This window comes from Salmo trutta, chromosome 13 (genome assembly GCF_901001165.1).
Source record: "Salmo trutta chromosome 13, fSalTru1.1, whole genome shotgun sequence".
Classification (NCBI taxonomy): domain Eukaryota; kingdom Metazoa; phylum Chordata; class Actinopteri; order Salmoniformes; family Salmonidae; genus Salmo; species Salmo trutta.
Genome location: NC_042969.1, coordinates 74529041 through 74555975, shown reverse-complemented (window position 1 = coordinate 74555975; position 26935 = coordinate 74529041). Strand labels below are relative to the sequence as shown.

General features: G+C 43.5%; 2 protein-coding genes across 2 annotated transcripts in view; both read left to right on the top strand.

Annotated features, from left to right (window-relative positions):
* Window positions 1-3465: 3465 nt before the first annotated feature.
* On the top strand, window positions 3466-8216 carry LOC115206525 (2-acylglycerol O-acyltransferase 1-like). The gene is made up of 6 exons (XM_029773618.1): window positions 3466-3661; window positions 3793-3971; window positions 5938-6142; window positions 6387-6561; window positions 7149-7348; window positions 7957-8216. The coding sequence occupies exons 1-6, from the start codon at window positions 3565-3567 to the stop codon at window positions 8109-8111; spliced, it is 1011 nt and encodes a 336-aa protein (XP_029629478.1). The 5' UTR covers window positions 3466-3564; the 3' UTR covers window positions 8112-8216.
* A 15340-nt stretch (window positions 8217-23556) lies between these two features.
* Window positions 23557-26935, top strand: part of LOC115206524 (long-chain-fatty-acid--CoA ligase 3) — a gene marked incomplete in the record, with an annotated part of 43121 nt that continues 39742 nt past the window's right edge. The window contains 1 exon segment of the mRNA XM_029773617.1: window positions 23557-26563.

Sequence of the window (26935 nt, the reverse complement as noted above, 5' to 3'; positions counted from 1 at the left end):
TGTTGTCTGATGAAACAAAAATAGAACTGTTTGGCCATAATGACCATCGTTATGTTTGGAGGAAAAAAGGGGAGGCTTGCAAGCCGAAGAACACCATCCCAACCATGAAGCATGGGGGTGGCAGCATCATGTTGTGGTGGTGCTTTGCTGCAGGAGGGACTGATGCACTTCACAAAATAGATGGCATCATGAGGAGGAGAATTATGTGGATATATTGAAGCAACATCTCAAAGATGAGTCAGGAAGTTAAAGCTTGGTCGCAAATGGGTCTTCCAAATGGACAATGACCCCAAACATACTTCCACAGTTGTGGCAAAATGGCTTAAGGACAACAAAGTCAAGTATTGGAATGGCCATCACAAAGCCCTGACCTCAATCCTATGGAAAATTTGTGGGCAGAACTAAAAAAGCGTGTGCGAGCAAGGAGGCCAACAAACCTAACTCAGTTACACCAGCTCTGTCAGGAGGAATGGGCCAAAATTCACCCAACTTATTGTGGGAAGCTTATGGAAGGCTACCCGACACGTTTGACCCAAGTTAAACAATTTAAAGGCAATGCTACCAAATATGCATTGAGTGTATGTAAACTTCTATACCACTGGGGGAATTATGTGGTGGTCCTAAAGAAATAAAAGCTGAAATAAACAATTGTCTCTAGTATTATTCTGACATTTCACATTCTTAAAATAAAGTGGTGATCCTAACATCCCTAAGACAGGGAATTTTTACTAGGATTAAATGTCATGAATTGTGAAAAACTGAGTTGAAATGTATTTGGCTAAGGTGTATGTAAACTTCCAACTTCAACTGTATATGTTAAACAAGAAAAATGTTTGTTTTTCCTGTGGTCCGTGTCCTTTTTGGGTTACCTCATATCCACGGAGGGAGTGGAGATGGAGGAGCAACCCGTCAACGCAGTCAGGTCATGGCCCATCCCCAACTCTGTGAAAGCAGTCCAGCGATTCCTGTGGTTCGCCAACTATTTCCAGAGGTTCATCCAGGGCTTCAGCTCGGTGGTCGCGCCTCTTACCTCCCTGCTGAGAGAAGCGGCTTCGTTGGACGGCGGAGGCAGCGAGAGCGTTCTAGACATTGAAGACACGCATCACCTCTGTTTCCGTACTGGCACATCCCGACCCCTCACTCCCCTTCATCGTCGAGGTGGATGCCTCCGAGATAGGAGTCGGGGCAGTGCTGTCCCAGCGCACCAGAACCCCTCCAAAGCTGCAACCCTGCGCCATTTACTTCAAGTAGCTGAGCCCCGCCCAGAGGAACTACGACGTAGGGGACCGGGAACTCTTGTCAGTTAAGAAGGCTCTGAAGGCGTGGAGGCACTGGCTGGAGGGGTCCAAACACCCTTTCCTGGTGTAGACAGACCACCGCAACCTGGAGTACATCAGGACAGCAAAGAGGCTAAACCCGAGACAGTCCAGGTGGGCTCTATTCTTCGCCAGGTTCCAATTTACGTTTTCCTATAGACCAGGCTCAAAGAACGTGAAGGTGGATGCCCTGTCTCACCTCTATGATGCAGAGGAGAGGCAGGGAGAGGAGACCTCCATCATCCCTCCGTTCCGTATCATCACGCTAGTGGTGTGGGACATGGATGCCGACATACAGCAGGCCCTGTGTACGGAACCCACACCTGCACACCACTGTGACTGACCCAAAATTAAGGAAAGCTTTGACTATGTACAGACTCAGTGAGCATAGCGTTGCTATTGAGAGAGGCCGCCGTAGGCAGATCTGGCTCTTGAAAGAAGACAGGCTATGTGCACACTGCCAACAAAATGAGGGGAAAACTGAGCTGCACCTCCTAACCTCCTGCCAAATGTATGACCATATTAGAGACTGTCACGCAGGGAGTCAGGAAGCAGGTGCAGAAGGAGAGTTTAGTAACAATGATGCAAGGCAAATGAACAAAACTGTGAGGACAGACACTGGGATTTGAGAAACAAGTACAGGGAGTGAACATTTAATGTATAACGGATATGAAACGAAACAAGGACAGCGTCTGGACAAGGAAAACATAACGACAATAATGCTGACACGGGGATCAAACTGAAGAACAGACAGATATTGGGGGGGCAATCAATAAAGTGAAGGAGTCCAAGTGAGTCCAATGATGCGCTGATGCGCGTAATGATGGGGACAGGTGTGCGTAATGATGGGCAGTCTGGCGCCCTCGAGCGCCAGAGAGGGGGAGCGGGAGCAGGCGTGACAAAAACAGGGGATGTGTGCTGAACATGAAAACAAACCAATACTGCCTGATGAAGGTAATCAAGGTGATGATGAAGTCCAGGTGTGCGTAATGATGGGGGGAGAGAGGGAGTGGGAGTAGGCGTGACAGAGACAGAGATCCCCTCAGATTATACAGACCCACAAATAACTATAAACCAAATCCAATTTAGATAAACTTCCATATCTATTAGGTGAAATACCACAGTGTGGCATCACAGCATAAATATTTGTGACCTGTTGCCACAAGAGAAGGGCAACCAATGAACACCATTGTAAATACAACCCATATTTATGTTATTTTCTCTTTTGTACTTCAACTATTTGCACATTGTTGCAACACTGTACATAGCCCTAATATAACATTTGAAATGTCACTAATCTTTTGAAACTTTTGTGAACGTAATGTTAATTTCTGATTGTTTTTTTTCACCTTTGTTAATTATCTATTTCATTTCCTTTGGCAATGTAAATACATGTTTCCCATGCCAATAAAGCCATTTGATTTAAATTGATAGAGGACTCATCTTTGTGTCTGTGCCATTATAGCATCTGTGACAGTATGGGCAGCGCCATTGATGCTACCTCCATTTTAATGTAGTCAATTTTCTTCTTCATTGGCTGAATGCTCTCAACTCGTAGGAATCCCCACCCAATTGACTACTTTAAAATGGTGGAAGCCCTCAATGGCAATGTCCATGCTAAAATGGTTTATATCCATGATGACAACAGGTACAACTCCGATATAAAGTCATTTTTGGGTAAGTCGCCGAAATGCCAAGTGCATCAGTGCATTCATAACAACCTAACCATTACGAAACGTCTATTCAATCAAATAAGACTCCCTTAGCAAATTGGCAATTACATTTTTCTAGACCAAATTAGACGCACTCTCATTGACCTCCATTCAAAAATTCCTCATTCCTGGGCTTATTTTTGTAGACAGAGTTGCTTCGCCTCTTCCTCTCTGGGTGTACTTAATTAAACTGTTTGCTTGTACATTTTCCACAAGATGGTGCTAGAACAAAGAAACCAGATCAGGCTGAAGCCTAATCTAGCAATCACGTTTAGAGCAGTGTTTTGGAAGTTGATAAAGTAAAGTGTTTTGTAAGCACCCAGGGACACATAAATGAGTATAGCCTATCATTTGAATTTGACTTGAATAGTCCTGCGCCTGAAGTCTCGCCAAAATGCCACGAACTTGGACGACCGCCTTGTTAGAGCGGCTAAGTATAAAAAGATTTTGGCAAGGACAGGGGCATAAGATAGTGACCCTTCCTCTGCTCTGTTCCCTTGATATCCTTTTAGAACCCGGGAGTGGGAACCGCAGACATGGTGAAGATTGAGTTTGCACCCTTGAATATCCCGCTCAACCGACGTTTCCAGACAGCTGCAGTTCTTCAATGGGTCTTCTGCTTTCTCTTTGGAGGTAACTGGTAGGCTACTGCACACTTCCTCATCTTCAGCAAATCATAACCATAGTGGCCCAGGGTTGGGGTCAATTCAAGTCAGTGCTTGCTTATGTGATGCCCATATTTTTCTGCACATCCATCTGTCTAGCGCAGTGTTGTTTTTGTGTGTACGTTGTGATCGTGTTGAATGGATACTGGCACGTGGCTGCTCTGTATGCCCTGTGGCTCTACCTGGACTGGGACACACCTCAGGCTGGGGGCCGCAGGTCTGACTGGGTACGCCACTGGACCGTGTGGAAACACTTCGGAGACTATTTCCCCATCCATGTAAGTAGACTTATGACGTTTTCTGGTTGTTTAGCCTACACATTTAATGATGCATGGAGGCCAATTAATATAAAGCCTCATTATTATCAACAGTAATAGGTTATTACATCATTCTTTGCATAATTTAGACTGTGTGTAAAGACTCAGAATTCCATGTTGGATTAATAATAACACAACTTGTATACAACAATAACACAATTTGTATACAAATGCCAATTAACTGACTGATGAAAATATAATTGAGGACGTTTGTCTCAAGGCAAGCATGACTGCCTACCTACTCTTTATCCACTGCCCTTTGGTGTATTAATAGCTCAAATAGGTCAAAGCCATTGTAAAGAGGTCATTGGCCAGTACATCATGGTATTTCCATGGCTAAAGGCCCAGCCCCCTGTCACATCCAGCCATTCTGTGGTTGAGCTCCTGCCCGACTACATTGCAGTGTAAAAACATTTGAGGTGACTGACAGTGACACATGGACAGACAGTGACACAATAAATACCGCCTTGCACACTCTTGCCTGCACCTAGCTGATAGTGTAATCATTAGTCCAACAGTTGCAAACGGAAGTTTCTAATGGACAAAACCTGTCACGGGCGTCGTAGTGATTGGACCAAAATGCAGCGGGTACATGAATGCTCATTTTCTTCTTTATTAAATAAATGAACACTGAACAAAAAGAACGACGAAAACAGTCCTGTCAGGCACACAGCTAAACAAGAAACAACTACCCACAAAACCCATAGAAAAACACCCCTACTAAATAGGACCTTCAATTAGAGGCAAAGAGGAACAGCTGCCTCCAATTGAAGGTCAAAACAATAAACTAAACATAGAAATAGAATTACTAGAAAATAGAACATAGAAATACAAAACATAGAACACTACCCAAAAACCCTGACAACACAAAACAAACACACCCCTGCCATGTCCTGACCAAACTACAATAACAAATAACCCCTTATACTGGTCAGGACGTGACAAAACCTAGTATGTTTATCCCCGTTTCGTTCTGTTTAAGAAACTTTTTTTAACAGAATTGGCGGAATGAATACACCCCTGATCACACGTAAACACAGTTCACTTTCATAGCAGTCACATTGTATTCCTTCTCGCATCTATGCGCTCCCCTCCTCTTACTTTATCCCTTCGCTTGCTGTCTTCAATACACAACATTTGATGTGACCAGGCGTATGTGACCAGGTGAAAAAACCTTTCCAAGCCAAAGCCTAAACTAGCTAGCTGCATTTGATAGCTAAGTAAGTGAAACTGAAAAAAACAGATCTCTTGCTTTTCCTTCATTTTGGAAGAAATTAATTTGTTCATTCTCCCTCTTTTAATCAACTACTTACCACATTTTATGCACTGAAGTGCTAGCTAACTGTAGCTTATGCATTCAGTACTAGATTAATTCTTTGATCATTTGATTGTGGAGACAACATGTCAGTTCATGATGCAAGAGCTCTGATATGTTGGTGGACGTCCTCCGGAAGTTGTCATAATTACTGTTTAAGTCTATGGGAGGGGGTGAGAACCATGAGCCGCCTAGGTTTTGTATTGAAGTCAATATACCCAGTGGACGGAAGCTAGATGCCCCTAGAGTGCTGTTGGGGCTACTTTAGACCTTCATTGCAAAACAGTGTTTTAATCAATTATTTGGTGACGTGAATATATTTTGTATAATTTTATCTAAAACTATCACTTTCTTAAATTAAATTCACTGAGGATGGTCCTCCCCTTCCTCCTCTGAGGAGCCTCCACTGATCTTACAAGGCCTGGTTATGTATTTAACATATTATCTAACCACATCATATGACATAACCATCCGATGCCCGACTGCACAGTCAATGATGTGGCACACAACCAGTGGTTGACACAATGCAACGCCTGTACATCTAGTCGGGCAGGAACTCAACCTGTGTCTTATCCATTGTCCTCTCACTATTCATGTCTTGTCTGTGGTCAGCTGATTAAGACATGTGACCTAGACCCAGAGAGGAACTACCTGATGGGTTTCCATCCTCATGGAATCCTGGTCGCCGGAGCGTTTGGGAATTTCTGTACTGAATACACAGGCTTCCGGGAGCTCTATCCAGGAATGACTCCTTACCTGCATACCCTCGGCATCTGGTTCAGCTTCCCATTCTTCCGGGAGTATCTCATGTCCTCAGGTGAACCTTGTTAGGGATTTATTTATTCCACTACAATGCTTCTGTTTTTTTCTGATTTAAACACTTTCAGTAGGCTTTTAAGGTTTGGTAAATTACATTTAAAGGTCCAAACATTGTGTGTGCACACTGTAGTGCACTTTTAGTTTGCCAACAATTCTTTCTTCATATTGAGGATATTAGAAGTTTTTTCTAATAAACCCTGTCCACATTTGTTCTAAATATACTGTGCTGCACTTCCCCTAAGGGGTTGTCTCTTGTTCCAAGAAGAGTCTTACCCACGTGTTGAGCCAGAAGGGAGGGGGAAACGTGTCAATCATAGTGATTGGTGGGGCGGCAGAGTCCCTGGAGGCCAGGCCTGGGAGCCTCGTCCTGGAGGCCCTCAACAGGAAGGGTTTCGTCAAGATTGCTCTCAGGTGTGGGTGAGTGCATCGTTCCTGCCTTATTTCCTATCAACTACTCCTCATCTATAACCGTCTCGTTTATAATCAAGTATTAGAAATGTTCATGTTGACTGAAACCTCCTCCGTAAGGGCCATTACTGAATGTACTGTAGGCCATGAAGTGAACTATGAATCTTAACCCCAGGGTTTTTAATGACAGATGTGTTGAGGTGAAAGGAAATGCACTGTAATATTTACAGTACACACACCTGCTAAAATAACAGATTTATGCCTCTGCTCAGAGATTTGAAAGAATCATTAATTTGACTGGGCATTTAGTTGTTAAAAACGGAACTAAGATACACTCGGGCCAGGAGGATTATGGGTAGGCACTCCACATTCCACTTCAGATAGATTGGTGTGAGCCGAAGATGACTTGGGAGTTAGAGCAATAATGACAGGAACATATATTTTTTTCATAACAAAACATCCAAAAAGGATCAGATCACATTAAAATACATAGATTTTGCAAACAACCACAAATGTAAAATTACAAGGTTGCAGTCAAACGTGAAATGATGCCTCTGGTAAAAATTCAGACTTCTCTCACCCTCTCCTGTGTGCAGAGCTCATCTGGTGCCAGTGTTCTCCTTTGGGGAGAATGATCTGTTTAATCAGTTGAAGAACCCAAAGGGCTCCCTGGTCCGTACCATCCAGGAGGGCATGAGGAAGACCCTGGGCTTCAGTTTGCCTCTGTTCCACGCCCGGGGGGTTTTCCAGTACAGCTTGGGCTTCATGCCCTTCAGACAACCCATTTACACCATCGGTGAGTAGTGGGGAATGGGGGATAATGTGGGGGGAAAGTGACAGGAAGAGATGGGTGATGAGAGGGAATAGAGACTAAAATATGACCCATTTCTGTCTATGGGGAAACATATTCCGAAAACTATTTACAAACAACATTCAGAAACAATGTGCAGTCACACTGCTCTGATTGTATGAATTAGCTAGTCATCACCCAGATGGTCAAATAAAAGCTCACTGAGAGAATGGCCGACATATGACAATCTGGTAAACTGGTTCATAGGTGACTGTGTTATGGGTAACAGTAACCGTGGCAGCAGCTGTAGTCAGCCAGGACATCATGACCAGCTGGAACAGAGCCACCCACGGTGAAGGGTCACTGGGCTACAGCCAATCAAATTACCTCAGAGCTGTAACCTCATGTGTTTTGTCCTCAGTCTTGCCCTCTGTTCCACTTCCTTTATCCTTTCTCTCCAGTTCCTCCTCTGAGTCACTACATTTTAACATTCTATAATTCCGCTGCCTTTCATTTTCTGCTCCCACTGAATCCCCTCTGCATTTCTACTCTATCTTTCCCTCCTTACCTCTCTCCATCCCACCCCCTTCCCTTCCTCCCTCTATCTCTCTCAGTGGGAGAGCCCATAGTGGTGGAAAGGAACGTGAGCCCCTCGTCTGATGAGGTGGACAGGCTGCATGGCTGTTACCTGGGGGCGCTGGCTAAGCTGTTTGAGCAGCACAAGGCTGAGTACGGGATCCTAGAGAACCAGCACCTCATCTTCACCTGACCAGACCAGATAAGCTCAGATAGCACTACACTGTAGGATTGGACCATTCAACCAGTTCCTGACCCATATACACTGATACAGACATTCAAACAAACATAATGCAAACATACATATAAGCACACACAGCAAAATGGACTCATGTGCATACTTGCACACACATATTGTGCAGTGCATTCAGAAAGTACTCAGACCCCTTGACCTTTTCCATATTTTGTTACTTTACAGCCTTATTCTGAAATTGATTAAATAAGTGTTTTTCCTCATCAATCTACACACAACACACCATAATGTCAAAGCGAAAACAGGTTTTTAGAAATGTTTGCAAATGTATTAAAAATAAAAACACACCTATTCAGACCCTTTGCTATGAGACTCGAAATTGAGCTCAGGTGCATCCTGTTTCCATTGATCATCCTTGAGATGTTTATACAACTTTATTGGAGCCCACCTGCGGTAAATTTAATTGATTGGACATGATTTGGATAGGCACACACCTGTCTATATAAGGTCCCACAGTTGACAGTGCATGTCAGAGCAAAAACCAAGCCATGAGGTCGAAGGAATTGTCCGTAGAGCTCCGAGACAAGATTGTGTCGAGGCACAGATCTGGGGAAAGGTACCAAAACATTTCTGCAGCATTGAAGGTCCCCAACAACACAGTGGCCTCCATCATTCTTAAATGGAAGAAGTTTGGAACCACCAAGACCCTTCCTAGAGCTGGCCGCCCGGCCAAACTGAGCAATCGGGGGAGAAGGGCCTTGGTCAGGGAGGTGAGCAAGAACCCGATGGTCACCCTGACAGAGCTCCAGTTCCTCTGTGGAAATGGGAGAACCTTCCAGAAGGACAACCGTCTCTGCAGCACTCCACCAATCAGGCCTTTATGGTAGTGGCCAGACAGAAGCCACTCCTCAGTAAAAGGCACATGACAGCCTGCTTAGAGTTTGCCAAAAGGCACCTAAAGGACTCTCAGACCATGAGAAACAAGATTCTCTGGTCTGATGAAACCAAGATTGAACTCTTTGGCCTGAATGCTAAGCGTCACGTCTGGAGGAAACCTGGCATCATCCCTAAGGTGAAGCATGGTGGTGGCAGCATCATGCTGTGGGGATGTTTTTCAGCGGTAGGGACTGGGAGTCCAGTCAGGATCAAGGGAAAGAAGATTTTAGTTTATTTGAGTTAATTTTTACAGGGACAGGGTACATTAACCAACGTTTCAGTAAAAGTGCCGGTTTTAGCCAGCCGGCTAATTTTCAACCGCGGTCCATGGGCAGGTTATTAAAAACAATTACATTAACAATACAGACAATCAATGAGCAGTGGGCACACACAGAGCAACATAGGACAAGCAAGATATAGCAGGCAGACAGAGAACATAGCACAAAAAGCAACAAGACAAAATCCATAAAAGCAACAAAGTGTTTCCACACCTCACAAGTTCACCTTCCAACAGGACAACGACCCTAAGCACACAGCCAAGACAACGCAGGAGTGGCTTCAGGTCAAGTCCCTGAATGTCCTTGAGTGGCCCAGCCAGAGCCCGAAGTTGAACCTGATCGAACATCTCTGGAGAGACCTGAAAATAGCTGTGCAGCGACGCTCCCCACCCAACCTGACAGAGCTTGAGAGGATCTGCAGAGAAGTATGGAAGAAACTCCCCAAATACAGGTGTACCAAGCTTGTAGAGTCATACCCAAGAAGACTCGAGGCTGTAATCGCTGCCAAAGGTGCTTCAACAAAGTACTGAGTAAAGGGGTAAAAATGATGGGTTAACATTTCTAAAAAACTGTTTTTGCTTTGTCATTATTGGGTATTGTGTGTAGATTGATGAGGGGGATTTTTTTTTTACATTTTAGAATAAGGCTCAACCATAACAAAATGTTGAAAAAGTCAAGGGGTCTGAATACTTTCCAAATGCACTGTCTGCACACATATAAACACAGTCAAACGGCCATCACTCTGATCCTTCACTCTCTTATAGTCAGCATAGGTATATAGTGTAGAGAAATATTGTACAGTTGGGTGAAAATCATTTGATATCACGCTCCATTCATAACCAGCTCTTTCCTCCTGCTAACCTCAAGACACAAATGGGGCATGTCAGGTTGTGTTTGCTGCACCAAGGGAATGCATGCAGGGCTTCACAGGTGATGTTTGCGTGCTAGTCTCTCTGCGGTCCTGGGGAGTGTGTCGTGCTTCTCTCTATTCCTAGTCTCTCTTTCTTTCTGCCTGAGGGGAGCAGGCAGCAATTCTAAAATAGAGCAGACATTCATGTCACATGACATTAGCGTTAAATTTAGACCGCACTGTCTGAGCTACTGCACAGAGATGCTGCCAAGATGAACCCCTGCTATGCCATTGTCTTAAACCTGTATGATAAATAGACAGTGCCACATATAGGTTGTAAGATCGCAGGTAATGTGCTGTGAGATTTTGTTAATGGCATGAAATACGGATTGGAAAGGGAATCAGGTCAGGATTGCATTGTAAGGGATTGAACATTGAGCAATGGGATTTGGATTTAACATTTAGAAACATGTGGGGGGGATCTTTGACCCAGTGGATCATGACATGGACAGAATTCTGTGGAAAGTGTAGACGTCATAGGTGGTTACTCTCTCAAAGACATTACTAAATTCCCAAGACATGGATTGGCTAATATATTTCTATATGTGAGAATAAACTAATGTAGGGCTGATGTGTGCATAACTGTGTTTTAAAGTCCAAATGTTATTAATTTTGTATAAATACATAGATACTGTTGTCAGATTTTGAGTTGTCCTCTTGTAATCTATTTACTCAACATATTTTCTTTACTTAAACCTTTAAAGGCCCAGTGAAGTCAAAATTCTGTTTTTCCCGTGTTTTGTATCACATTGTACAACAGCTGAAGAAACTAACACTGTAAAAGTGTGGTTTTGTTTTTATTAGTGTTATTTCTTGATAGTCGCTGGTTGAAAATACACTCTATACAAGACCTTCTAATCAGCAGGTTTGCAAAGGCCCGGAGTTACGGCTTTCCATGGTGACATCACCATTCGGTTAATTGGTTAATAGACCAATAACAATGATTTCCCAACCTTTCTGCCAGTATATTTTCAGTTTCCCCTCCACTCGGACCACTCCCAGACAGTCCTAGCAAAATCCTTGCTTGAGAAATAGTTTTTTGCTAAAAAGCTATTTTTGCCCATTTTAATGGAAATCTATTTTACTAAGGCACTTAATACTCAGAAATGATTTGATATTGATATAAAAATGTCTGCATTGACCCTTTAACAACTCTTCAATGCATTATTCGATTCAACACATCATTGACTATGGGACTTCACCAGGACCAGGCTTTTGGGGCTTTTGCACCAAATGATTTTGGGTCAGCCCCAAATCTTTTGCACTGCTGCGATGTTGTAAAAAAAAAAAAAAAAGGTCAACTGAAAGCGCCGCTAGTTAGTTCATAGAGCCGTGGTTAGGCGTACGTGAAACTCTCAGTCATCCAACTGTTACAATAAATGTAAAGCAATGTTGCATGTGGTCAACTAGGTGATCATTTCAGCACCGTTTTGATTGGGACAGCATCATTGCGCTGCTTGAAGACAAGCATGGGGACTCGTCTTGATAAATCAATCAATGTCAGATTTTTGTTTTCACTGAGTCTCTGTTTGAATATTTGGTTACAATTAGGCTGGGAATCGTTAGCTAAGATACGGTGAGTGCTCCCCATTGGGCACAGACGTCAGTTCAAAGTCTAGTTTGGATTTACATTTGGTTGAGTTGTCAACTAACGTTAATTTAATGTGAAATCAACCAAAAATGTCACCTTGTCATTGGATTTAGGTAAAAAGTTGGGTGAAAAAAAGACTACAGTCCCTTACGTTAGTGACTTTTTGCAAATCCAATCCGTTTTCCACATTGATTCAAAGTCATCACATTAAATGGTTTGATTGAAATAATGTGGAAACAATGTTGATTCAACCAGTTTTTGCCCAGTGGACCATTAGTCGAGTTTGCTTAGCAGGACTTTCAGAGCATTTTTCTAGCATGTTATTGCTCCGACTTTTCAACCTGAAGATCACTGACGTCATGATTTGACCTAATTTTTTTCAGAGTTCCCAGTTGTCTTGAACACACAATATGTTGGCTACAGTATAGCCTAGTGGCTTACTTTGCTCTTCCCTCGCATAGTAGTCATGACCCCATGCCTGAAAGGTAAGACTCTCATGAACACATAGGCCTACGTGTCTTTTGTTCCTCTCTACAATCCTCACCAGCCACGTATGAGACGCTAGAAGGCTAAGATGGCGCTACAAAACATTGCAGGTTTCTACTTTTTCTAGTCTTTTTTTTCTAGTGTTTATCTTATATGTTCTTACGCAATTTGTTTTGTGCATTACTTCATACACCCGGATAGAACTATTGGAATATGAATCGCTGGGTACTCACTGTCTACCCGACCTTCCCGAATTCCCAGAGACAGCGGAACAATGGAACAATGGTCTAGCTTCTTTGGTGAGGTGCCGCTTTGCCTGGGAGCCTTACTGGAGAGTAGGAAATGAAGGCACCAATGGAGAGGCAGACGTGAGGGAGTCTTAGTGAGATTGAGACCCCGGTCGACCCGTCCTCCATTACCGAGCTTACAACTCCCCAATGTTCAATCATTAGTGAGTAAACTTGACCAAATTTAGTGTGAGGATCTCCTTCCAGAGTGCTCTCTCTTGCAAGAATAAAGGCAGAGGGCTCTGCTTTATGACTAATAACAAGTTGAGCGACGGGGAAAACGTACAGGAACTTGCGAGCTTCTGCTCTCCCGACTTGGAATACATGGTCATCAAATCTTACCCTTTTTAACTTCCGAGAGAGTTCTTAGGGATTATCTCCATGACTGTGTACATCCCGCCCCAAGCCAACCCCATAAATGCTTTAAAACATTTTTTTTATTGAATATCCGAAACATACAATATACTTGCAGTGAAACCGCTCAACAACTACATCATACCAGTCATCCAACAGACTCCCATTCAGAGCGACACACAGAAGCCAGGGTCACTGTGCCCTTGAGCAGGGTCAATGCCCTGCTCAAGGGCACGTTGACAGATCTCCCACCAGGCCAAAAAACATGAATCCGAACCCTCCAAGATCCCCCCACAGTTCCCCAATAGCTGTCCCTCAACCATTTGAGACCCCTCCCACAGTCCCCCCAAGAAGAAAAATAAAAAATACAATTAATTCCATTCCCCACCCCCAAGAACCCCCTAATGCACCAACAACCAAGAGAATGAACTAAATAAATGCTTTTAAAGATCTTCATTGGACCCTGAATAAACTGGAGGCCGCGTATAAAAGGCAGCGTTCATTGTCACAGGGGACTTTAACAAAAGTAATTTCCGAACCGTGCTCCCGAATTACAATCATCACATTGACTGTCCAACTCGCAGAGATTCTACGCTGAACCACTGTTACACACCTTTTCGATACGGGTATAAGGCCATCTCCCTTCCTTCTTTTGGCAAATCTGATCAGGACTCCATTTTGCTCCTCCCCGCCTTCAAACAAAGACTCAAGAAGGAAGTTCCTGTGGTCAGGTCTACACAACGTTGGTCTGACCAATAAGATTCTATGCTCCAAGATTGTTTTGATCATATGAACTGGAATATATTGCGGGTCGCCTCTGGGGATAACATCAATGAATACGCCAACTCAGTCGTCGGAGTCATAAAAAAATGCATAGATGATGTGATACCAATGGTGTCTTTATACACTTATCTGAATCAAAAAACGTGGATTGATGGCAGCCTTGTCGGGAAACTGAAGGAGCGAGGTGCTGCTTATTAACACGGCAAGGTGACCGAGAACAATTGTATGGTTAAACAGTACAAATACGACCTACGCAGATCGATCAAGATGGTGAAACACAAGTATAGGGACAAAGTGGAGGAGCAATTCAGCGGGTCGGATACGAGGCGTATATGGCAGGGGCTTCTAACAATCATGGATTACAAAAAGGAAGCCAGTCATGTGGCGGACACCAACACCCCCCTACCGGACAAGCTAAACACCTTTTTCTCACGCTTCGAGCAAAACTACTCTGAGCTGCCGAGAGCCCCTGAGGACAACGAGGGCTACGTGCTTATGGTCTCCACGGAGGACGTATGGAAGTCATTCAAACATGTTAAGCCTCGCAATGCTGCCGACCCAGACGGCATCCCTAGCCGTCCCCTTCAGAGCATGTGCAAATCAGTTGTTTTTGGACATTTTCAATCTCTCTCTAGCTCAGGCCGTTAACCCACCTGCTTCAAGATGTCCACTATCATCCCAGTGCCCAAGAAAGGGAAAGTAACTGAACTGAATGACTACCGACCCGTAGCACTCGTCATCATGAAGAGTCTTGTCAAAGACCACATCACCACCTCCCTCCCCAACACACTCGACCCTCTCCAATTTGACTACCGCCCAACAGATCCATGGACGACGCAACCGCCATTGCACTGCACACCGCCCTCACCCACCTGGACAAGAGGAATGAATATGTGACAATGCTGTTAATTGACTACAGCTCGGCCTTCAATACCATTGTGCCCTCTAAGATCACCATAAAGCTCACAGCACTGGGACTGAACTCATCCCTTTGCAACTGGGTGCCTGGTCTCAATGGTGACCCACCCTGTATAAATAAAAGTAAAAAAACACAATTACAAAAATCATACTGAATAGCCTCCACTACTCCTGCTTCCCTGTGGACATTTTATTCCTTCCTAATATTGAGTTGCCCCCTTTTGCCCTCAGAACAGCATCAATTTGTCAGGGCATGGACTCTACAGTTGTTCGACAGGGATTCTGGCCCATGTTGACTACAATGTTTCCTACACTTGCATCAACTTGGCTGGATGTCTTTTGGGTGGTGGCCCATTCTTGATACACACGGTAAACTGTTGAGTGTGAAAAACCCAGTAGTGTTGCAGTTCTTGAAACACTCAAATCGGTGAGCCTGGCACCTACTATCATAACCTGTTCAAAGGCACTTCAATATTTTGTCTTGCCCATTCACCCTGTGAATGGCACACCCAGTCTACACAATCCATCTCAATTGTATCAAGACTTAAACATCCTTCTTTAACCTGTCTCCTCCCCTTCATCTACGCTGATTTAAGTGGAATTAACAAGTGACGTCAATAAGAGATCATAGCTTTCACCTGGATTCACCTGGTCAGTCTATGTCATGGAAAGCACAGCTGTCCTTAATGTCATTGTCACAGTTGTAAACATGTGTTTATTATAATTGTTAGTTGTAGTAGTAGTAGTACTATTAGTATGTATTATTATGTTTACAATTATTGTTTCATTCACACCTGCACTGTTGGAGCTTGGAGTTGAAGAATTTCACTGTACACTGCAATTCCATCTGCAATGTGGTGCACGTGACTGAATAAAAAACTAACCTAAAGGGACTGTGACAACCACAATTGAAAGCAATGCAGATCTTCTCTACACACACAATTAGGCTTAATACCTGATGAGCTTCCATGATGTTTTCCTGAACTTTCCAATACTTTTCTGATGCTTTTCAGTCACTTAGCCTACTGACGCAAATACACATTTTTACATTTTTCCCATAGGCTATTCAAGTCATTTGAAACATTTTCTTATTAGCCTTATAAGCATATACACTTGGTGCAGTCTCTGTGCTACAATGGTTAAAAAGGCCACTGGGCCCACATCGTTTCTATAACAATTGAGCTAAAACCACTATTGGCTAAACAGGGGAAAAAGTGATTAGATAGAAACACTTGTTCATTGACTTACTGAAGTTATTCACTGGTAATTGTAGGCTGCTTGCTGATTTGATTTACTTGAAATAGCATTTTAACACTAGGCCTACGTATCCCTACACAATAACCTCATATGGGATTACTGACCACAATCCATTGAATCACTAATACAAAGTGTTGATTTTTGGGCATTGGAGAGAGCACAGCGTATGGAAGAAAACAGCCCTGGGAAGGTGGCATGTTGGTGCTGCAGATACATTGAAATGAAATTGCCAAATACTATAATAACTCCTGTCTGTACATAAATAAATGAAATCATTGAAAATACTACACAATAACATAATTTAGCCACAGAGGATCAATAGATGTTTTTTTAAATGCTGTGGATTGTGTTTTATCACATCATGATAAAAGTAGGCACATGTAAGCAGCACCTGCAATTGGGCAGCATGACTGGAAAATATCAGACAGCTGATTGTTGAGTTGTGGCTGTCAATGAACAGCAGGCAGCAGCTAAAAGGCCTTTTGCAATATTTCAAAATACAATTGCTGGAAAAACAGTTTAGATGTGTCAATGCCACTGGAAGGTTTGTGGACTATAATTTCCTCATGCTGTAAAATTTGTCTCCACTCTTTTCATTGGCATTTAAGACAGGGTTGTTCATTTTATTGATTTCAGTAGCCTATGTCAGTGTTAGAGTAGCCTGTCATTTCGGTCAGTTGTGTGCTATTAAAAAAGATCCTTCTAATGTCTCCAGTCGGGTAAAATGACGTGGAATTGCACGGCTCAGTTGGTAGAGCATGGTGTTTGCAACGCCAGGGTTGTGGGTTAGATTCCCACGGGGGGCCAGCACAGAAAAAAAAATATGTATGAAATGAAATGAATTGAAATGTATGCATTCACTACTGTAAGTCGCTCTGGATAAGAGCGTCTGCTAAATGACTAAAATGTAAGAAAATTAAAAAGAAATCTCGACCCGCAAATATGATATCTGTTCTGCTGTGATTGGTGCACCTAGTTCTATACCACTACATGCTTACTGATTTCTGAGAACAGTCCCATAACTTTGCTGTAGTACAACCTGGCAAACTACAATATTTTTATATTTAACTATGCAAGTCAGTTAAGAACAAATTCTTATTTACAATGATGGCCTACCAAAAGGCATCCTCCTGCGGGGATGGGGCCTGGGATTAAAAATAAAAATAAATACAATATAAATATAGGACAAAACACACATCACAACAAGAGAGACAACACTACATAGAGAGAGACCTAAGACAACAACATAGCAAGGCAGCAACACATGACAACACAGCATGGTAGCAACACAACATAACAACAACATGGTAGAAACACAACATGGTAGCAGCACAAAACATGGTACAAACATTATTGGGCACAGACAACAGCACAAAGGGCAAGAAGGTAGAGACAACAATACATCACACAAAGCAGCCACAACTGTCAGTAAGAGTGTCCATGACTGAGTCTTTGAATGAAGAGATTGAGATAAAACTGTCCAGTTTGAGTGTTTGTTGCAGCTCGTTCCAGTCGCTAGCTGCATCGAACTGAATAGAGGAGTGACCCAGGGATGTGTGTGCTTTGGGGACCTTTAACAGAATGTGACTGGCAGAACAGGTGTTGTATGTGGAGGATGAGGGCTGCAGTAGGTATCTCAGATAGGGGGGAGTGAGGCCTAAGAGGGTTTTATAAAAAGCATCAATCAGTGGGTCTTGCAGCGGGTATACAGAGATGACCAGTTTACAGAGGAGTATAGAGTGCAGTGATGTGTCCTATAAGGAGCATTGGTGAAATCTGATGGCCGAATGGTAAAGAACATTAGCACTAGCTACTCTATGGCCATTCAAACAAGCTTGCACTAGGCTGCTAGCTACAGAAGTTTGCTCAGCTGATCGAGCATGTTTTGCCATAGTACTAGTAGCCAGTGAGTCCTAGCTACCTAGAGAGGAGTTATTAAAAAAAAAGGGAACTAGTTTTAGGCAGATTAGCAAAATCTCGATTTTTAGAGATGAATTCCACCTACAAGACAGATCAGTTGAGGGACGAGCTATTGCAGGAGTGAAGCCATCTATCATCAGACAATGGACTGAGCCCTATACCTCAGTGGCTGAGCGCCGAATGTTCTGAAACTGTGGTGACATCCCTGCTGACCGGTGTGATTGAATTTGACGGTTGATCTAATCCGACACGTGTCCCCAAATCAGCATCATGCACATATGTATGACTTCACTCTGCGGTACAAAAACCCGACCATTGACAAACCTATGTGTAGTCTGTCTAATACAGTATATACCCGACGTTTTATTATGACAGTATGCTACTGTCTGAAACACTTCTCAGCTTCCACGCAGTGCGCTCTGACTGAGAGTAACCTTTCATTTCCATCACCTACCGGCCCTCAGCACGCGCCACCTCATCGAGTCCAATCACAAGCCAGGGAATGCCTCCTGTGCAATGATACCATGACGACGCGCCTGTCACCGCTGGGCTGAGAGCAGCGACCAATATCATCAGACAGACGATGCGGGAATTCAATTGCAATTCGTGCAATTGTATACCAAATTCATGCAATAAAAGAACGCTTTCCCTTTCGTCGCTGATACACCATCTGTTTTATTCAAGGTAAGTGTCTTGATAAAGTATTCTTTCTCGGTGAAGCGCGCGGCCCAGATATGCTTGATTCTGTGCATCCAGCCAGTTGCTGCGCGCGGTAGAGCGGAGGATGGAAGACTGAGCGTCCTAGTCACCTAGAGTAAATTGTTATCTGTAAGCTACATAATATATATTCCAGATAGGAGATAATGGCTTTTTGACAAGCCTGTATCTTCTCTGCTCAGCCAATTTTACTCCCTTTTTAAAATGATTTTCATTATCCCGGTTGCTGGCTGGCTGAGTGTACAAATGGCACACCTTGCAGATAACATTTCTCAGCAGTGACTTCAAATGGTCAAAAATAAGTTTAACATTGATTTTAATTCATAATTCCATAAATAATGACTTGCTGATGTGCCTTTGCTCATTATCTGACAGAATAGAACAGAAAATGTTTACTGCAAATTGTATTGAATTACATTTTTATTTAGTGTAGGCCTATATTATTGGATGTTTGTTTTGCAAGGATTTTCTGGTGTACACAATTTGTTTTTCCTAAAGCTTTGGTCAAGTGGAGGCCAGAAATGTGTAAGATTTGTTTACATTTCCCATTCGATTATTATATTTAGCAATTGTTGGTTCTCTTTCATTATTACAATGTCATGTTTTTATTTAAGCTATTCACAAACAACTTTCTGAGATAGATCTCTGTTACTGGCCTCCTAGATTCATATGAAAGTTGAACATGAAAGATATGCTTAGACCAACAAGTCACGTTAAAGTAAAATGAGTATTGGGACAAAAAGGGAAATGAAGCTTTTAAAACAAGCCAGACAACGGAGTGTCCGCTGCAAAAGGCCCTTGATCATCAGACATACAATCTACATACACTCTAAAAAGAAAATGTTCCTGGAGTATCCTTTAGGGGTTCTTCAAATTGAGACTGTAGAGGAACCACTATAAGTTCTCTGAAGAACCCTCTAAAATGATTCTTCAAAGAACCCCTTTTAATGTATCCTCGAAGAAACTTTTGGGGTACATTTTTTAACTCCCACCCCTGTTATTAATATTATTATTAATAATAGATGGTATAATCATAAAACAATATCAATTTAGTTCATATAAGGGACAACCCTTACCTTAAATTGAGGAGATCTTTACATTTGTCACTTAAGTGTCTGCACCTGCTGTCCATTCAAATTCAAATCCAAGTGTTTCAGTTGGGCACTTAGGTTCCTGTAAGAACCCCCTCCAACTAAGGAGGTTCCTCGATTAACCCCACCTCCTATGGGGTTCTTGGAAGAACCTTTTGGGGGCAACTTTCAGTGCTAAGAACCCTAAGGTTCTTTGAAGAACTTGAAGGATCTTAGGAGAACCGTTGTTGAACCCCTGATTTTTAGAGTGTACGTTGTAGGCCTGCTCGTGCATTATGTTACTATTAGGCTAAGTCTACCTACATATCTATTGAGAAAGTCTATGGCAAATAGGAATAGGTCATTTGGCGAGTCGCCCGGCTGTGAGCTGCACTGTTGTGCGTTGCCCGACTCCGGAGGTGCCAGTCATATTCAAATAGGTTCAACTATTGTCTGTAAAAAAATACAAATATATAAAACTATCGTCTGTCACATCACAATATCATGACGATTTTTGTCAAACATCGTTGATTTACGATTATATTGTAATATCCCCAACCCTAGTATGGACACCATAATCAACATTTTGGTTGACAAAGTTTGAACTGTACCATTGACAAATGTTGTGCACTCAAGTTGTGAATATCTTGTCAACTGTTAAGCTTGTTTGTACTGCTGAAGTCATTTACTTGGCTTGTAGCAACTACAATCAAATCAGGGTGGTCTATTGGAGAGAGCTTGTACTTATACACAGTGCATCTATTGTCTGCCAGGGATGGTCCGATAGGATATGTGCACACAGATGCACAGTTTTACGCCCTTGTCTCTTATGCCATGTTTCTGTCTGCAGTAGCTTTCTTCTGTGGAGCGTTCTTCTGTGGAGCGTTCTTCTGTGGAGCGTTCTTCTGGGGAGTGTTCTTCTGTGGAGCGTTCTTCTGGGGAGCGTTCTTCTGGGGAGTGTTCTTCTGTGGAGCGTTCTTCTGTGGAGCGTTCTTCTGTGGAGCGTTCTTCTGTGGAGCGTTCTTCTGTGGAGCGTTCTTCTGTGGAGCATTCTTCTGTGGAGCATTCTTTTTATGTAATAGGTTTCAGAGGGTTGGTCATAGGCCTATATCATTCACCAGAGGGTATGGTTATATCTTTTGGTTGAACCAGAAGTTTGAGGTCTATCAGCTTGTCAGCATGGCATAGATAGGGTCAATGTCATGGTCTGCTAGCCCTGCGTCCAGGCTCATGTATTCTACACTCAGCAGTGTGGGAGATGGTCTGCAGCCCTGCCTCCAGGCTCATGTATCCTAAACTCAGCAGTGTGGGAGATGGTCTGCAGCCCTGCGTCCAGGCTCATGTATCCTACACTCAGCAGTGTGGGAGATGGTCTGCAGCCCTGCCTCCAGGCTCATGTATCCTACACTCAGCAGTGTGGGAGATGGTCTGCAGCCCTGCGTCCAGGCTCATGTATCCTACACTCAGCAGTGTGGGAGATGGTCTGCAGCCCTGCGTCCAGGCTCATGTATCCTACACTCAGCAGTGTGGGAGATGGTCTGTAGCCCTGCATCCAGGCTCATGTATCCTACACTCAGCAGTGTGGGAGATGGTCTGCAGCCCTGCCTCCAGGCTCATGTATTCTACACTCAGCAGTGAGGGAGATGGTCTGCAGCCCTGCGTCCAGGTTCATGTATCCTACACTCAGCAGTGTGGGAGATGGTCTGCAGCCCTGCGTCCAGGCTCATGTATCCTACACTCAGCAGTGTGGGAGATGGTCTGTAGCCCTGCATCCAGGCTCATGTATCCTACACTCAGCAGTGTGGGAGATGGTCTGCAGCCCTGCCTCCAGGCTCATGTATTCTACACTCAGCAGTGAGGGAGATGGTCTGCAGCCCTGCGTCCAGGTTCATGTATCCTACACTCAGCAGTGTGGGAGATGGTCTGCTAGCCCTGCGTCCAGGCTCATGTATTCTACACTCAGCAGTGTGGGAGATGGTCTGCAGCCCTGTGTCCAGGCTCATGTATCCTACACTCAGCAGTGTGGGAGATGGTCTGCTAGCCCTGCGTCCAGGCTCATGTATCCTACACTCAGCAGTGAGGGAGATGGTCTGCAGCCCTGCGTCCAGGTTCATGTATCCTACACTCAGCAGTGTGGGAGATGGTCTGCTAGCCCTGCGTCCAGGCTCATGTATCCTACACTCAGCAGTGAGGGAGATGGTCTGCAGCCCTGCGTCCAGGTTCATGTATCCTACACTCAGCAGTGAGGGAGATGGTCTGCAGCCCTGTGTCTAGGCTCATGTATCCTACACTCAGCAGTGTGGGAGATGGTCTGCTAGCCCTGCGTCCAGGCTCATGTATCCTACACTCAGCAGTGTGGGAGATGGCAGAGAAAGGAAGATATCATAGAGAACCCTTAGTTTCAGATTAGGCTAGTTGTTTTAGTGGTTGTCTGGTATGTTTACTGTTTGGTTGCTTGCTTCTGCTACCCCTCAGACCTTAAGAAGAAAAGATGTAGTCTGAGCCACATATCCATTCCATTGTGTGTTGTCTTATCACTTTCAGTGAAATCATGCTTACTCAAAGCTTTTCAAGTATGCTTACGCCATTATTTGGAAATGTCTGCATACACACACACACGCACGCACGCACGCACGCACGCACGCACACACACACACACACACACACACACACACACACACACACACACAGTCTGACCCCTCCAGTGGTCTTCCTAGATGTGGCACTGTGTGGTGTGCTGGGCTACTGGCACAATGGTGACTTTGAGCTTTCTCCAGGAGGACTGCCTGCGGAGGCGAGAGGAGAGGGTGGTGTTGGTCACACAAAAGGCCCCATTCACAATCCTTTAAGGAAGCAGTGATTCACTCTTACTGTGGCCTGCCTGCCTGCCCACCAACTATGGGAGGAGGGATGGCAAGATATTACTGAATTAATCCACTGTGTTATGGTCGTACTCCATTTCCAAAGCTTCGGCCCTGTTACACAAAGCTCAATTATTGACCAATTGTTCTCTCCCCCCCCCCCCCGCGATTCATTCTTGATGTTCTTTTGATTGTTCTATTGGTTGAAGCTTTATAATGGACTTACCACTCCCTAATAGGGTATCCCCCCTTAATCATATCACAATCAACTTGAATGTGGACACAAATATAATTTTTTTGTATAATTCTGACAGAAATATTTCATTAAAATATGCAAATTATGTGATATCTCATTAAATATTAGCATATTATGCAAATCATTTTTTCTGGACACAGGAAGAAGTCAGCCTAAATATTTTGGTTTCCTTTTGATAACACTCCAGGACAGGACTTACACATAATAACCGATTGTGAAGAAATACAATTTATTTTCTTTCTATCTGTAAAACACTAAAGAAAGGTATGTGAAATGTATTTTTGGTGCATTTTTCAGAAGAAAATGTCATCTAGAATTGTCACGTCCTGGCCAGTATAAGGGTTAATTGTCATTGTAGTTTGGTCAGGACGTGGCAGAGGGTATTTGTTTTATGTGGTTCGGGGTGGTGTTTTGGAAAAAGGGCGTTTGATTTAGTATTTCCGGGTTTTTGGTTTATGGTCTATGTTTATGTATTTCTATTTGTAGTCTAGTGAGTGTGTTTCTATGGTTGATTAATTGGGGTTGGGACTCTCAATTGAAGGCGTGTTTTCTCTTTGCCTTTGATTGAGAGTCCCATATATTAGGGTGTGTTTGTCATTTGTGGGAGATTGTTTCTTGTTTAGCGTGTGTGAGCCTAACAGGACTGTCTAGTAGATCGTGAGTACGTTGTTTATTATTTTGTGTTCACTTTTTGAGTTAATAAAACTTCAAGATGAACATTCATAATTCTGCTGCATATTGGTCCTCCTTTTCCGACGATGATTTCGCTATATCGTCTGACGACGACGAAATCCCTGACAGAATCTCCCACCAAACCAGGACCAAGCAGCAGAGGAAGGAGCAGAGGGATTTTGAATTAGTACAAATAAAATGTCATTTTAGCCTGTCGTGCCTGCTCCTATCGCAAGTGTGAGTTCCAAAACAGGGCTCGTGACCTGCAGCCTCGCCAGTCTGCTGGAGAGAGGGGGAGAATTGAGTGGAAGAGAGCGAGAGAGAGGTTTGCCACGGTGCAAACAGTTAATGTTTTATCGGTCATGTTTTGTTTATTCTTCCCTCCCAATATGCAGAGTCATCAGCTTAAGCCGATCTGATTGGGACAGTTCACTTTAGCCTAATAATTATTCACATCAGCCGCCATGCTTTTGAACTTGGGTTCCAGTGGCAGCCCAGATTACTCCAACAAAATCCAACAAACCCATTAGACAACACCAACAAACTACAAGAATCCCAACACTACTCCAACAAACTCCAACAAACCCATTAGACTGCTCCAACAAACTCCAACAAACCCCAAGACTATTCCAACAATCTCCAAGAAACCCCAAGACTACAACAACAAACCCCAAGACTACTTCAAGAACCCCAAAACTACTCCAACAAACTCCAACAAACCCAAAGACTACACCAACAAACTCCAAGAAACCCAAAGACTACTCCAACAAATTCCAAGAAAACCAAAGATTACTCAAACAATCTCCAAGAAACCCAAAGGCTACTCCAAGAAACCCAAACACTACTCCAACAAACCCATTAGACTACTCTAACAAACCCCAAGACTATAAAAAATACTATCCCAAGAAACCCCAAGACGACTCCAAGAAACCCCAAGACGACTCCAACAAACTTTAAGAAACCCCAAGACTACACCGACAAACTCCAACAAAACCATTAGACTACTCCAACAAACCCCAAGTCTATAAGACTACCCCAAGAAAACCCAAGACTACTCCTAGAAACCCCAAGACTACTCCAACAAACCCAAAGACTACTCCAACAAACCACAAGACTACTCCAACAAACCCCAAGACTACTCCAACAAACCCAAAGACTACTCCAACAAACCACAAGACTACTCCAACAAACCACAAGACTACTCCAACAAACCCAAAGACTACTCCTAGAAACCCCAAGACTACTCCAAGAAACCCAAAGACTACTCCAACAAATTCCAAGAAAACCAAAGATTACTCAAACAATCTCCAAGAAACCCAAAGGCTACTCCAAGAAACCCAAACACTACTCCAACAAACCCATTAGACTACTCTAACAAACCCCAAGACTATAAAAAAAGACTATCCCAAGAAACCCCAAGACTACTCCAAGAAACCCAAAGACTACTCCAACAAACCCAAAGACTACTCCAAGAAACACCAAGACTATTCTAACAAACTCAAAGAAACCCAATGACTACCCCAACAAACCCCAAGACTACTCCAAGAAACCCCAAGACTACTCCAACAAACCCCAAGACTACTCCAACAAAACCCAAGACTACTCCAAGAAACCCAAAGACTACTCCAACAAATTCCAAGAAAACCAAAGATTACTCAAACAATCTCCAAGAAACCCAAAGGCTACTCCAAGAAACCCAAACACTACTCCAACAAACCCATTAGACTACTTTAACAAACCCCAAGACTATAAAAAAAGACTATCCCAAGAAACCCCAAGACTACTCCAAGAAACCCAAAGACTACTCCAACAAACCCAAAGACTACTCCAAGAAACCCCAAGACGACTCCAACAAACTCCAAGAAACCCAAAGACTACCCAAACATACCCCAAGACGACTCCAACAAACTTTAAGAAACCCCAAGACTACTCCAACAATCTCCAACAAACCCATTAGATTACTCTAACAAACCCCAAGTCTATAAAAGACTACCCCAAGAAGCCCCAAGACTACTCCAACAAACCCAAAGACTACTCCAACAAACCACAAGACTACTCCAACAAACCCAAAGACTACTCCTAGAAACCCAAAGAGTACTCCGAAAAAACCAAAGACTACTCCAACAAACCCCAAGACTACTCCAACAAACTCCAACAAACCCAAAGACTACAGCAACAAACTCCAACAAACCCAAAGACTACTCCAAGAAACACCAAGTCTATTCTAACAAACTCAAAGAAACCCAACGACTACCCCAACAAACCCCAAGACTACTCCAAGAAACCCCAAGACTACTCCAACAAACCCCAAGACTACTCCAACAAAACCCAAGACTACTCCAACAAACTCCAAGACTACTCCAACAAACTCCAAGAAACCCAAAGGCTACTCCTATAAGCTCCAAGAAAACCAAAGACTACTTCAACAAACTCCAACAAACCCAGATTGTGTGTGTTCCCACGTGTCCATAGAGAAAGAACCGGAAACTGAGACCCGGTCATTAACTTCAGCAGTGTATCGGTCCAGTACAGTGACTGTAAGTGACCTCTGACACTGCTAGGTGTGCTGGGTAATTGTACAGCACCGAGAGATGATAATGGGAGTTGCTGGCAGAGCTCTGCTGTCTCACTCTGGGTTATTCCTGAGCCTTTAGGGAGCGTTTTGGAGAGGGGATAGGGTGTGGGTGTGTTTTGGAAGGATGGGAGAAGAATGTCATGCTGCTGGAGAGGAGTTGAAGATGAGCAGCTCTCTCATATGAATAATGGATGACTGCTGCTAAAAGAGTCTGCTGTGGTCTAGGTTTAATTCAGTGGAAGTGTGTGTGTGCGTGTATGTTAGTAGGATTTATTGTTTGTTAGTATTTCTCAGTTGAAGCTCATGTCTGAAGGACAGAGAGTTACAGAGTGTGTTTGAGCAGCAGGACAATGCTATTGATCAGTGGCTATGGAAATTACCTAGAAAATGTGCAACAGGGACAGACATGGCACAGCATTAGCGCCCAACCATGCAGGATAGCATATCATCACTGTAATTTGTAGCTCAATGTCTTTAGCCTCTCTGGGGGAACCATCAAAGATGGCCATGGAGAGGAAGGAGGAGCATGGCTTCCAGTGCCATGGACAGTTACCCATCTCTACTATCCTCACGAGTTGGAGGTAGCTATCGTCATCCCTGTTAAACACACACACACACACACACACATAGCCTATTTCACAGACATAATCCTCACATGTCACACACAGCATCCCTTTCGTTGAAATTTTAACACACGTTTGTTTTAAATCTGATATACAGTAGTAACGCACCTTTCACCCAGTTGAGGATTTATGTTGAAATCCATTCTGAGTTACCATGACTCAGTGTCAGCCCCCTCTTTTCTTTCTTCCTCACCCCCACCTTGCCCTCTCTCTCTCTCTCCCTTTATTTCTTTCTTTCTCTCTCTTTCTCCCTCTCTCTCCCTTTCTTTCTCTCTCTCCCTCTCTTTCTCTGTCTCTCTGTCTCTCTATCACTCTATTTCTCTCTCTCCC

Bases quoted from the DNA above. Each gene is read 5' to 3' on its own strand.
- LOC115206525 (XM_029773618.1), top strand. From the start codon at position 3,565: ATGGTGAAGATTGAGTTTGCACCCTTGAATATCCCGCTCAACCGACGT. The intron at 6,562-7,148 runs GTGAGTGCATCG...TCCTGTGTGCAG, and splicing joins AAGATTGCTCTCAGGTGTGG to AGCTCATCTGGTGCCAGTGT. The intron at 7,349-7,956 runs GTGAGTAGTGGG...TATCTCTCTCAG, and splicing joins ACAACCCATTTACACCATCG to TGGGAGAGCCCATAGTGGTG.